The 14,477-nt window shown below is 38.3% G+C and overlaps 1 protein-coding gene across 1 annotated transcript in view; it reads left to right on the forward strand.

The window, feature by feature from the left end:
- The window catches only part of LOC306880573 (activating signal cointegrator 1-like), a 60,829-nt gene that overhangs the window by 22,927 nt on the left and 23,425 nt on the right, over window positions 1-14,477 (forward strand). Inside the window, exon 12 of the mRNA XM_079434186.1 lies at window positions 13,756-13,858. Coding sequence (XP_079290312.1) covers window positions 13,756-13,858 — 103 coding nt within the window. The remainder of the gene's footprint in view (window positions 1-13,755; window positions 13,859-14,477) is intronic.

Here is a 14,477-nt window from a genome sequence, read left to right on the forward strand (position 1 = left end):
CTGAATGTCACTTCACATCACTTCACATGCATGCAATGTCAAAAAACACTTTCATTGTCTTATAATGTGCATTTATTTTTACCTTACTTGCTCAACAACTCCCAAACGATTCGCTCAACGATTAATTTTCCAAACCCCTCCTTTGCGTGACGCTATTCTGCAGTGATTGGTTCGATTGGTCTCATTTTCATTTCATCATGGTTGTAATGCCTGATAAAGCAGCGTTTGTGAGCGCAGTGCTGCTTTGTGTACAGCGTTACCAGGGAATCCGCTATTTTTACCGCTCCAAAAGTGGCACCAAGTGGCAAATAATGGATTAGCTTTTTTTTTCAGATCATCTCGAAAAGGCCAACAAGTGGGCGGGCAATAAACTAATGTTTCATGTTGACAACATGAAACGCCTTGGGATTCATTTTAAAAATGACTCTTTTCAATGTTTCAGAGTCAACTATTTCTTTTGAGAGACAATAACTTTATACACGGTGCACTTTCAGATTTAAAACTTTGCAGGATGTTTTCATTCACTTAGAGCTGTGTTACACACTGCATGAAAGGTAATTTTCAAAAATCCATAATAGGGGCACTTTAAACTAATATGGGACAAAACGCATTATTTTAGTGTGTTAAACATGATAATCAAAAGCAAACAGATGATTTTAGCAGGTATGAGCTGTAATGGTGCAGCTCTATTCGGGAAAAAGGGCCGGGGAGCAGCAGCTCATTTACATTCAAAGAGACATGCACGAAAACAGCCCTATTCTGCTTCCACTCAAAATAGGCATTTTCAAAATGATATAATACATGATCTGTGGGGTATTTTAAGCTGAAACTTCACAGACACATTCTGGGGACACCTGAGACTTATATTACATATTGTAAAAAGGGTCATAATATGTCTTCAGTTTAATTTATTTATATAGCACATTAAAAAACGACAGAGCCAAAGTGCTGCACAGAAAAGTAGAAGTTACTTTGAATTCATGTGAACTTGAAACAATCAACAATAAATTGCATATGCTCAAACTATAAATTGAATATAGAATAATCTTTATTCAAGCCACAAAAAACAGTTAGTGATTTCTTTTTGGTTTGTTCTTTGATTTGCATCAGTGATACAGACAGCAGCAGGTAAAAAAGCAGTGCTGTCTCTTTAAAACCTGATGCACATGACGTGGATCTGACACATCCAGTTTTCTCTCAACTCTTTATGGTCATTTAGAACGTTTTAACTAATTTAAGACCGTGTTTACAAGGTCACTTGCCAAAAACGGGCATTTGGACATAATTTTGTGTGTTTTTGTCTGTTGTCTGCTGTCTGAAGTGCGTGTTGGATGCCTTTGTTCACAGAGAGCTGCTTCACAGACAGCACATCAGTTGTGAATGAAGTTTTCTTTTGTGTCTTATGCTTGATAGCGTTGTCATATAGTCTACTGCAGGCTTCCTGGAGAAAGAGTTTGAGGCAATCTGCCTCAGAGTTTAGCTCCAACCCTGATCAAACTCACCTACCTGTGATTTTCTAATGATCTTGAAGACTCTGATTAGCATGCTCAGGTGTGTTTGATTAGGGTTCGAGCTAAACTCTGCAGGAGTGGGCCAGATTTGAGGATGCCTGGTCTACTGTAACACTAGCAGAAAGGATGCCAGGAACAAAAAAAAAAAAAGAATACTGCGTTAATTGTGTGAAATGTTTTTAATGCGTTAAACTGAAAAAATAAATTAATTGCACAATTAACGTGTTAATTTTGACAGTCCTAAAATTTCAATAAATTAAAATATTCTGGTAGTGTCTTTCTTACAATAATCACTCAACCATTCAAAATGTTTTAAGGGTTGAATGTTAAATGATTTTAAAGCAAAGTTCAGGGAAAAAAATGGCTAATGAAGACCTTAGCTTGCAAATACCATTGCACTTCATCACATTATTTAAGATCAGTATTTTTGTAGTTTGTGCTAAGAAAACAAATCTGTAAATATGTGAGTATTTATTTATTTTTCACCTCAGAACTTTAACTTCACATTGCAGTAAGCACACATACACTCAACATTAATATGCTTTTTTTAAGCATGTGGTTAGAAATTGGTGAAAAAGGTAGTGTTTTTTAAATGGGTAAATGTCACAGTATTTAGGAGTTCAGGGATAAATTCAGGGATAGTGACAAATTCTGAGGTTTTTAGAACATAAAGCATTTTAGACAAATAAACTTAAAAGAGTACAAAGTGAAAACCTGATATTTCATTATCAATTATTGGGACATTCAAATTGGCCAAAAACAGCCCATGCCTGTTATCTTGGACAAAGCTTTTATTGCAATAATTAATCTACGCCCTTTAATTTAGATCAGTGTTAACCGCAGTTGATGGTGCTTTGTCCTACATCAGTGTTGTTTCAGTTGGCTGAATGATTTTTTCTTAAAGATCGTTGTTATGGTCAGAGAGGGGTCGTTTTTCACTTGCCCTCATGAATGGAGGCCGTGTGGAGTCCAGCAGGTGCTCAGCTGGGTCTGTTAAAGAACTGTGGCCCTGTCCCCCACCCAGCAGTAGTGGCAGGTGTCGGCCTGCGACACAGCTACTGAATTGAGGCGGCGTTAATGCGTCTGACATTCTCCTCCCTTATCCCAGCCGGCCTGCGGTCGTGAGCCAGAAGCTGTCAGTCAGAGAAAGACACAGGCTGTGCAGAGCTCACCTCGTCAGCCATATACTGCGGCGCTGCTCCATAGGCATCCGTCTTCCTGACAGGCTGAGCAGAGAGACCCGCTGAGGGTGTCGTGGGTCAGAATGTACAAACTCGAATGTGTTATTCTGGAAACGCATGTCCCTCTAAGCCAACCCCACCCCAATGGATCAAAGAAACGGTGCTGCTTTCATCCTTCGTCCTGTTTCTTGTCAGGGCTGCACCTTTTACGGGAAGGGATGTTGCACCCTCTTAAGCACTGTTCTTCAAAAAACACCTTCTTCTTTTAAAGGATTCCCTAATGAACTGCCCTGCAGAACTAGTGCTTGTTCTACTGTTTCCCTGTTCAGCTGATCATGTTGTGGCTGAACCCTCCCTGCTCTTTCCCATTCGCCATTTCTCCAGGTCTGTTTAATGAGGTGTCAGTAGAGCCAGGGTGGATCTGGATGAAAGGCATCCCCTCATGGCCAGTTAGTCTCCCTCTTATGTGACTTTGTGGGAGCAACTGGAAGTTCACCGCAGGGCAACGGCTTCCTGCAGACATAGATGGGCTGAGGTCCAGAACCTCAATCAAAGGAAACATTCAAGTCTACTTTCTGACATGCTCATAAACATATCTCTTACTTCATGTCAAGACCTCTGAGTGAGGACCTGTGAGGAAACGGTTGTTCTTTGGACTGTTGTTATTTCTCAGTTCTTAACATGGTTCATGTTGACAGATGAGGTGAGATTTGTGGGGCTGATAAGATTTATTTCAAAAGTGCATTAAGTTAACAGCAGAATTTCCTGCTCAATTTTGATCCAGATGGAAAGCCTACCCTTTAATAACGCTCTTGAGAAAAACCAAGTTGTGATTTTTATTGGGCTTCGAAGTCATCAGAAGCGTGACGTTGGCTATGTTTGCAGTTTAGCAGCTATCATTTCTTGAAAGAAAGATAGAGTTCCACACTCTTTGCGGCGTTTGAGTTCAACGCTAATAAGCATGTCCATTTTGGTGGTTTTGACTTCTTTGGACACTGACAGTTAAATCAGTATGGCACTTGGGATGAGATGGAGGTTAATGGACCACGTTCTGTCTACATCATTTAGAGGCCTCACCAAAGAGTCACATGCACAGGCTGCACATTCAAACGTGAACATGAGGCTAGAGGCTAGAAAATTTGGACTGCATCCATATCCAGAGTCTAGACGGAGCCTGCTGTTGACACTGCGCAAGCTGTAGCAGCAATACAGAGCTACACAATTAATCGAAATCAAAATGAAATTGCGATTTAAATCTTTCGGTTTAGTGCAATTATGAAATCATGAAAGCTGTTATGTGCAGCTTGTCCGTGAGGTAAGGCTCTGTGATCAGTAGTAAATGGTTGAGCTGCTTATAATGTGGATTTGAAAAAGCAACACGCGTCAAACATCACAGGTGTTTGATCACACCTCCCACGATAGTTGATTGACAAGGCCATCTTACCTTAGACCTGCCCTGAGTGAGCTGAGAGCTGTCCCCCATCGTGTTGACTCTGGTGCAGGGTAAGACAAGAATCTCTCCAATTAAGCGTTGAATGTGCAGCCTGTGCATGTGAAAATGGGCATCCAATGACCTCTTTAATATCTTATTTTAAGCTTTATTGAGCACCACTGTAAGTTTAACATTACTCCCTGACAGAAATCGCTTTGAGATTATTAACATAGTGGGGTTGTTGTGTCTAACTCGGCGTCTGGTCGATTCTTAGGTGTCCTTGTTTTCTCATTGCTTGTGGTTTGTTCTCAAAGGTGATGTCATAGGCAAAGCTCAGAGGCCTGAAACTGAGCAAAACATTTCGACTACATAAATCTTACCACCAAAATAAATGTCCTCATAAAATCTGTCATCTTGTGGAACTGCATTTTTTTCCCCCATTTGCTAAGCCACGATTTTCAGTAAGTGAAAGTCTGTCGAATGCTAATGTAGAACCTGCAATTCGGCCAGCTCTGGCTCAATCGGAAGCCTGCTAGTGTTTCATTTTGCTTATGCATTTTTCGGTGGGAGCCTGATTCGGTGACTCTTTTTAAACGAGGCCAATCGATGCATTACAAGACGGTTTTTACCCCTGCGGGCCGCTGCCCCTGGACGTTTTGTGCTGCTGCCTCAGAGAGGAACATTACCTGTTCAGTATGCATTAAGACGAGCGTTTACCATCAGCTTGATTGACACAGTGGCAGCCTGTGAAGCTGTAATAGCTGGACATGAATTTTCTTGTGGCTGAGACATAAATTATGTAAAAACACTAGTGGCAGTGTTGGACAGTGCTGTATAATTAATTTGCGCTCCAACTTGACACCAGTTGTGTTTGTGTGTGAAGGAATATGTTTAAATATTAATCACTGTAGAACTTTCATACTGGAGAGAGAGCAGCTCAGCCTGCCATACATATAAATAACTGCATTTCAAAAGTTTCCGTTTGTCTGGAATGGTGTAGGCCTGCTGTGATTTCAGCTTTCCAGATCTAATCTTCTAGTCACATCATTAGCATTTACAACAAAACTCAAAAATCATCTCATTATTAAAACCTGACAACATCAGAAAAACCACATTCAAATTTCGGCAAAATATCAGCAGGTTTTGCTCCAATGTAGTGCAAGATCCTACTCCTCTAAAAAGACTTGACCCCCTTGGATCCCAAAGCGATTCCATTGGCTGAGACAGCTTTTTTTTTTACGGATTCACTATTAAGTGCATGATTCGAAATAATAGAAAATCATCAAGAGTCATTTTTTTTTTTTTTTCTACTGTTCTCTGAGTACCAATGTTATCAAGATTTTTTACATCAAAAAACATCATCATTTAGAAGTAATAAGCTATTTTCTGTCCTGTTTTTGACCCCCCTCATCTAAACGCTCTGTTTGAATAGGTGTGGCGGATCGTAGACTCGGAAGTAAACACCTACTGCTGTGATTGGCTAACAGTTGTTGGACAGCCTACATCCTTCATAGATGGAAACTGCTGTGTTTTAGGTTAAAAATGGATAAATACCTGAAAACAGGTACTCACAATTCTGTGGTGCGACATTGGATCCAATATAGTTGCCACAGCATCATCTTTTATTTTCAATCTTTCTGAAAATCCTGTGTCAACGTGTGCCCTGTTTGTAAAAGAATCTGTGATAAAATGAAGTGAACAAAGGACTCATTAAAAATAAAGTTCATGAAATAAAGTTTATCATTTGGTTTATGCGTAGACCTGAGTTTGCCACTTTCATCATTTACCTACTACATATGCAAATCGGTGGGCGGTGCTAAACAGGCAGCGATGTAGAAGCAGGCGTTGATCCTCTGTGGAGGTGGTGTTTAGCCACACGGTTACGTCATAAAATGGCACATTTCACAAACTCTCGTTTTGGCAGACTGGCTTCAGTATAAGCTGTTTTTAGACTAACAAGAAAGTTCTGAAACTTTTTATAACTTTAACTTTTTATAGCACGATGACCTCTTATGTGTCAAAAGAGCAAGGGAATTTTGATTTCTCAGTTAGAGCCCTGCATTTCGGCCCGGGCCCGATGGGCCCCGACTTTTTTACGCCTCAAGGGCCGGGCTTCGGGCCAATTTCCACATCATAGTTCAGACGCGGGCCGGGCATCGGGCCTGTTTTGGGTTTCTCCTTATTTTATATTGTAGACATCCATCGATTAGTGATGAAAAAAATTGTCGCGCTAGTGGAAACAACACGAGACCGTGCTGCCGAGACTGAGAGCAGCTCTGCATTGCTTAGTTTCCCGCAGCAGCAGGTGCGCAAGTGACTTCAGCGCAGCTGAAGAGTTCTGCGTTCAAATGCACGCAATAGGCTAAAGCTTGCTGAAAAACCCCAGCAAACATAATAACCATGAATGTGTCTGCGGGAAATAGTAAGGAGATATTTGAATTATTTACTAATAAACTAATGTTTTCTGAGTCTGTGTCGCAAGGATGAAGTTACTGATCCTGACTCGGCGTCTCCTCATTAGACAGGCCTTTAGAGAGAAATGAATCTTTATTGATTATGATTAAGATTATAATAAAAGAGTTTTTGTTTTCAATTTTTTGATTTTTTGATTAATTTAAAGCTTTCTATAGATATATTTATCATGTCTGTGAGGCATGTATTCGCTCAGCTTCGGTTCATTTTTGTGAAGCGCTCCTGTCAAGACTGCAGAAAGCACATCATGTTTGTTTTCTTTGTTTTATAAAAGAACTACCTTTTGTTGGTATTGTGAGTGCACACAAATACAAGTAGACCCTTTACAGGTCCGAATGATGTATTACTCTTACCTTTTATCAAAAAAAAAATGTAGGCTATTTTAATTTGTTTCCACTGAAAAAAATCCAAGTGTTTGCGCTGGTGCCTCCATGTCCTGCAGAGCGCGCTTTAGCTTCCACTCTCCGCACAAACTTAGATATAGCGCACATTATTATTATAGCGCAGGTTTAACGTTTAAACATTATATACTTTAACTGTTTTAGTATATGTATAGATTTTATTTTAGGCAAGTTGTGATGATATGAGAAGGCTAAATTGATCAAACATAGGCTATGATCAGCTCATGCCGCTGGCCGCTTGGTCGTTACTTTAAAAAAAACTAAAACTTATAGGCTATTCAATGAACAAAAATGCTCCAAACGTTTTTCTAAATGAACTTAAACGAAATATAATAATTTTGCCATTACACACAAAACTGAACTATTTTAATAGCCGAAACAGTAGTATAAACTCTTTTAGGAGAAGGGGGGGAAAAAAGACGGACTCTGGCCGGTAATTTTGATAAGCTGTCGGACGTGGGCCGGGCTAGGGCCTGAGCGTCTCGGGCCAGGGCCGGGCTAGGGCCTAAATTTGAGGCCCGTGCAGGGCTCTATTGTCAGTTAATGAACTATTTAAGCTAGGGTCATATTTACTATTGTTCAACAATTTTTACGGGTAACATAGTCATTTCAAGAAGAATTTAGGAATTATAGGAATAGGAATGATGTGTGAGAGAAAAGTATTTATTAGATAATAACACAAAAACAAACAAAAATCCCTTTCTTTGTGTTTTCAGTTTGTCTGCCAGTTTATCTTAATGTTAATTGGTTAAAAAAAGCCCTTTTTTAATTTAGCTAGAAAAATATATTATGATAACATGCTTTGCATGTATGCAACCATAAGCTGTTGAGCTGATGAAAATCCATCTTAAATGCATTAAACAACACTCATCTGACAGTAGGGCAAGCCACACAGGATTGTGATTTTAACCTGAAGCACTTAATATAAAGCACGTATAAGACAACTTGAATCGTGCACTTTTCCAGCAGTATCTTACGCTGTATCCTTAGTTATATTCACATTTGTTTACAGCAACAAGCATTATATAAATATAAATGATAATGTCCTATTCTAGAGGGGAACTCAATTTAAGATTACATTTCGCACACAGAGACGTTCCACACATGCAGTGGTTAAAACAACACTGTATAATGGAAAGACCCATGTTGAAAAAATTCTATACAAATAGGTGTACTGTTATACCTCTATTATGTATGTTATGTGTTTTCTTCATGGAACATGATTTATTTTCTAAAAATATTATTATTGTATTTTTCATACAATATCAGTATATAGTGAGCATGTTCCAAAAAAAAAAGAAGCACCAATTAGGTCACTAATAATTCCCACCTCTGTGAACAATGATGACTTAAATTAGGGTCTATTCATCACACAAAGTTAGTGGATATAGTAGATATATCCACTTTTATTGTGCTTTTCCCCCTTCCTTTTTGAAGCTTGACAAACTGTCTTAAACATTGCATTAATTAACACTTATTTTACACAATATTTCCTCAAAATTCACTTCAAAAATGTTTGCTATCAATTGACAAGCTGTCAGTTTTGACATGAGAGAGAGCTAACATTTTTATTAATAACAATATCAGCTAATTAATCAGCCTGTCAAGAATATCTAGCAGTTTCATTGAGGTATAATAGCAGTAAGAGCTCAGAATGCTGTTCGTTCTTCTTAGTATTTCATGGTTTATTCACTGTTAGCCGTCACAAAGCTGGAATGCTACTCAGGCATTTTTCTCACTACAGCTCCCAGATGGTCTTGGCTTGCAGGGGTTTACAGGCTTTTTTCCCCTTGTTTTGTTTTTTGAAAAGGCTGCTGAGCTTTTTATTTTCCACTGAGAGTTGGTCTTATGCTAGTGAAGTACATTTAAAAATGTTGAAATAGAGCATGAAAGCAGTGATCCTGACAGCCTGCCTTTTTCTCTATTCCCTTTTTCTTTTTAAGGACCTCTTCCTTAGTGCTTCTCCTGTATCAGGGCGTCTGTGCCACTGAAGCCTTTTTATTTGGCCGAGATTGAGTGCAGTGAAGCGGGCCGGCCCTATTACCGCTGCGCCACAGTGCAGGAGATTGCCTGCCTCGGCCATCTAATTGCGGACATCAGCTGAAAGGCTGTTGCTCTGCAGTGGTGAGCAGACAGCCAGTCTCACATTCATTGCTTCATTGGCTAGTTAAAGCACCAGACTGTCTTTGTTTGGGGACATGGGGAGGCTTATAGGCTATGGTGTGCTCTGTCTGCTCACTAATCTTATAATGTTCCCTGGCAAGGACTGCTCACCCTTTGCTGCCCTCCTCTGCACTGGACAATATGAATCTCTCATCACACTGCTTATAGCTGGGACACACTGGCAGGATCCCAGCCTGGAGAAAAAAATAAAGTCTTTCCACTTATCTGGCACCCTGTCAGCAGATAGTTGTGGCTACGCACACATTTCGCACTCTGCTGGTTGAGTGTTTTGGAATACATGCGGACATGGTGTGAGCTGTCTAAAATGCTCTTCGGGGAAGGGCTTTTGCATCATATTTTCCATTTTAAAGGAGTCTTTGTGGGTTAAATACAATTTAAGCTCAGTTGACAGCATTTGTGGCATGCTGTCAGTTGCCGCAAGAAGGTATTATCAAGTCGTTCCTCAATTTTTTAAAAACAGAGAAAATGTGTGCACTATATTATTCTTGGAAGCTTAGCAGGCAATCGTACAGAACCAGAAAGCATAAAAGTATGCTACTGTCTAGAGCTGTGTAATTAATCGCATGCGATTTGTCGTGTGCATCTTGTCAGTAAAGCCAGTTCTGTGATTAGTAGTAAATCTCCATCACATGCTTTCAGATAGAGCGGCATTTAATACACAGAGTGTAGTTCACTGACAAGCTACGCAATATCGCTTTCATAATTGCACAGCCCTACTACGGTCACATTGTTTTGAATGAATAACTATAACACTTAAATCAATAGGTCACCAAAATGAAAATTCTGTGCTTAATTATTCACCTTTGAATAGCCCCAAAGCCATGTGACTTACTTTCTTTCATTATGCTCAAAAGAAGTTTTGAAGGTTGTACTAGTCCCTCTTTTCCATTCAGTAACAATGTATGTGGACTGGAGCTTTAAAAAGGGCAAAAAAAGCAATATAAAATTAAAATGGAAGTAGCCCACATGACTTTTATAAAATAGCGTTTATAAAATAGCTTTGTGTGAACAAACCAAAATTAAAGTCATTATTCTCAGAAAATGTTCCGATCCAGCTGAGCTGTTAATTACTTTTAAACTTGAGAAATTTCTTTGTCAGACTGGTGAATAAATAATTCATGCCGCTGTTTGAACCAGATTAACTGATTAAATGAAATTAAAATTTTGCAGTCGACTCAAACCGTGAATGGCGTGAATATCATGAACACGTTAAGAAAAACAGGGGCAGATGTAAAGACTTTCAGTGGATAACGACTTGAAATTATGGTCTGTTCCTCACACAAAACTATTATATAGCATCAGAAGTCTAATATTGACTTGTAATATGGCGCACAGACTCATGGTGAGGGTTGGTAAATGATAACAGAATTCCTTAAAAGCTGATATTTTGTAATTGCAAATATAATTAATATTTCCAATCCAATCACCATTTGCCATATTTTACCAGAGTTATAAACTAACATTGCATAACCACAAGTTCATTCACCTAAAGTGGTAAATTTATAAGCTCCAAAAAAAAAAAAAAAAAATCACATTTCTGCTTTAAAACCTAGACTTCCGAAATGGAAATTACAAACCTATGATCAGAACAAGCCTACACTACTTTCTTATGGGCAGCAAGCTACTTCTGCGTTCCATAGAGCTTAAGTTATACTTAACCCACCATATTACTTTAATGACTGATGTTGAGATTGTATCTTATCTCAGTGATATGATTGAAGCTTTTGAATGCAAGCCCTTATTTAGTGGATGGATATGAAAGTGACATGCCTTTTCAATTAGTCAGGTATTGAAACTGTCACGCGGGGGAGGGGAGAGCTGGCCAGTGCAGTTCAGCAGCATTAAATCCTAATTAGCCATGGAAGGATGAAAGGGAAACGTTTTTGAGTTCATTCTTTGATCAAGATTATTAGATTCTGAACATTAGCCATATATATCTCTTCCATTGTGTCTATAGGCTTCTATTTAAGGCAGTTGGCTTGAATTTGAGATTAGTTCCTTTGTCAAACAAAGCACCTCCTCTTGCTTTTATTCATTGAGATACATATATAGAGGCTTTATGAAGGTTGTCTTACAAATAAGAAGACTGAGGCAGAGCATTCAAGGAAGCTATTAAGGAATAGTGCTGTTAGTCTTTTGTTCAGTATTTCTCCCACCGGCCCATCATGCAATCTGTCATCCTTAGCCCACACGCTCTATCTTTGCCCTCACAGTTACTTTTCCCAATAAAATTATTTTAAAAGCATGTTTTTGTGACACTTTTCAACATAAAAAAAATTTAACTTTTAACTTTTCATAATACATGTTCCAGGTTTCATTGTGCACAATTTATCAGTGCACATTTCTCCAAAGAAAACAAGAGAATTATCTCTTATGATTTCTATATTATCTCTCTCTGAAATGACTTTCTGTAAGGTGAGCGATATGAACAGAATCTTATTTCATGTCACGTGAGTAATTTTACGTTATATATCATGATATAATTTTTGTTTTTGTAAAATGTTTGTTCTCAAAAATAAGAAGAGAACCACAACTAATGAAATTTATTACAAATGGAAAAAACAGTGCTGTAATTTTACCGGTGACTGTAGATTACATTACATTTACATTCTTAGTAAAGCAAAAGAAAGTGGTTTTCTATGCTTCTTTTGTTGTGTAATTATCATTAACAGCACAGACAGCAGCAGGTATATTAGGCAGCTGACGACGTTTTAAGACCAAATGCGGAAAAACACAATGTATTGACAAACCTGCTTTCTTTCCCAACTGTTACATTCACTAGTGGGTTATTTGACTGATTTGGATTTTTATTTTTATTTGTTGTTGGCTGATGCTGACAAGATGTCCATATTCTCTTTTGCGGCTTATTGCGCTTAAACATTTTTAACATCAAGCATGTCTCGCATTTATATGCATTTCTCAATATAATAGCTAAATCTCTGGTGATAGACACTTTATATTATCGCCATGATATTATCATATCTTTGTGTTTTCGCCAATGTCATTTAGGCCACACAGGCTATACAGGCAAATACTTATTCTAATAGTACACTATTTAGATGCTATTTGGCTCTATTCTGGTATAGAGAAGCCTGTTTTCACCATTCAGTCAGTTCCACATAGATAAAAATCCTGCCATTTATTTCCCTCATGAATGTACGATTACTATATTAAACAAAATATTCAGTAAATAAAATGGGTTTCATGTTGCCTTCAAATATTCTCTGCAGTGAGCGGTTAGGCTCAATTATAGGTCTGATTTATTTGCGGTAGTTTTGGAGACAAAACGTTGTCAGTAATACAGAAAAAGCTAAAGTAAGGTGAAAATTGCCCTTTGGAGAAAGCAGCTGGTTACACCACAAGCTATGTGCCAAGTTATCTTATTACATTGAAGCTACTTCATATTTGTTTTATAAACAGTTAATATTAAAAATAGTCAGCCAGTATTGTGTGTTCTAATTTGCTTAATACATGATTTAGCAAATAAAGAAACAGAATCTCCGAAAGAGGCACAGCATTCAATTATAATGCAAGACCGTTGCTGCTTTTGATGTAGCAACTGTGCTGTTTTATGTGTTCGGTTATTCCAAATATTATATTTCTGTTATGTGTGTAATGGCTTTCTGTCTATTCATTTTACCCAGTGGTTCTTACTTAGGGACCCAGATTTTACTGTTGATATTTTTGCGTTTCACTTCCTAGTTTCAAAATAGTTAATATATTAGTCCTTTTCATGCATAGTTTTGATCAAGGTTTATGACAATGGCATGTTACACGCAATAATTTGGCCAAATTCTGTTAACATGTTCAAGTTTTGGTGGACACATCCTGTGACATGAACAACAAAATATATATTTGTCTTTTTATTTGTCACACTGCAAGGCTGTTAAATTGAATTGAAGAAAGGCTATTGAAATGCAAAACAAAATAAGGAATCGTTGACCACTAACAACTAAAAATAGATATTTTCCCTCATACTTTATACATTTAAAATATTGAATGTAAGGTTTGTATTTCCACATTTAACCTTACATACTTTAATGTTAGGGTTAGAACAAAAATGTTCAAGGTACTTGTCAACCTCTCATCTGCTGATCTTGAAGCGACGTTTCGCAACAAGCATTTCAATCAGATATGTGGGCGTATCACAACACGAGTGTAAGTAAATCTTGCAGTGGCTGAATTTATCCACATCTCCTGCGAGACAACTCAAGTATGCAGAGGGACCTCATATCTGCAGCACTCTTAAAAGCCCTGATTGTGTCAAGCTCTCTTTGCCGCTTTTAGTGTGGGGGTGGGGGGAGGAAATAGTGTTGTGGAAAGCTTGTGCTTCTTGAATGCCGTGATACAATCATACGACTCTCTGATGGTTGGGAGGAAATAAGATGACCTGTGCCTTCCCCCGACAGATTAGATAGATGTCACCTTTCTTATGAAAGTGCCAGTCAATTTCGCCTCTCCTGTGTGCTGCCTATCAATTACGGGGAAGAGAAGCCTTTCAAAGCCGCTGTGCTTTCTGTGCGTGGTAACCAAGTGACTGAACACAGCTCATTGTTTCCTCTCTCTCTTTTCAGTATCCCCAGATCAGCGAGGAGTCGACTTCTCCATTTGTCTTCATTTGCTCCAACCCCCAGGAGTTGGTGGTGAAATTTCCCATGAAAGGGAAACACAAGATTTGTAAGTCCTGTTTTCCTCTTTTCATGTGCCGGCTTTAGTTGCTACACTCTCAGATGCACATTTAAACATATGCAGTAAACCTAGTGAGCAGCCCATGAGGGCAGAAGTTTTAGGCATCATATAGGCCACCACACACAAAGGTAGGCAGCTTCATTATGCTCCCAATAAGACACTTTTTAACCAAATTCTAAGGCAATATCACACACAGTACTGTGCAGAAGTCTTTAGATTCTTAAATTTAAATGTTTAATTATATCCAGTTATCTATATTATACAATATTTGCACAAGGAATGTTGGCACAACAAAGCAAAAGATATAACGTTTTAAATCAAATGTTTTTGAGAAACATCTAATGTACTCTCTTGTACATTACTGTATATCGTTGGTATAGAAGGCATCCACCAAGCCTGGTGAAAATATAAATTTGTTAGATAAGGCAAAAGCAGATTTGATTATAAATAATCTTGTATTTTATTTTGTATTTTGAGTTTCATGACATTAGTGACTTACTAATGCCAAACTCAAAAAATGAGTGTCCAGTGAGAAACTATTTCTTCCCATCTAGACAGTAGGCATCGAGGCAGCTCACTAGATTTTGAAACAGAGCTATGATGATGT

This window comes from Barbus barbus (assembly GCF_936440315.1).
Source record: "Barbus barbus genome assembly, chromosome: 2".
NCBI classification, from domain to species: domain Eukaryota; kingdom Metazoa; phylum Chordata; class Actinopteri; order Cypriniformes; family Cyprinidae; genus Barbus; species Barbus barbus.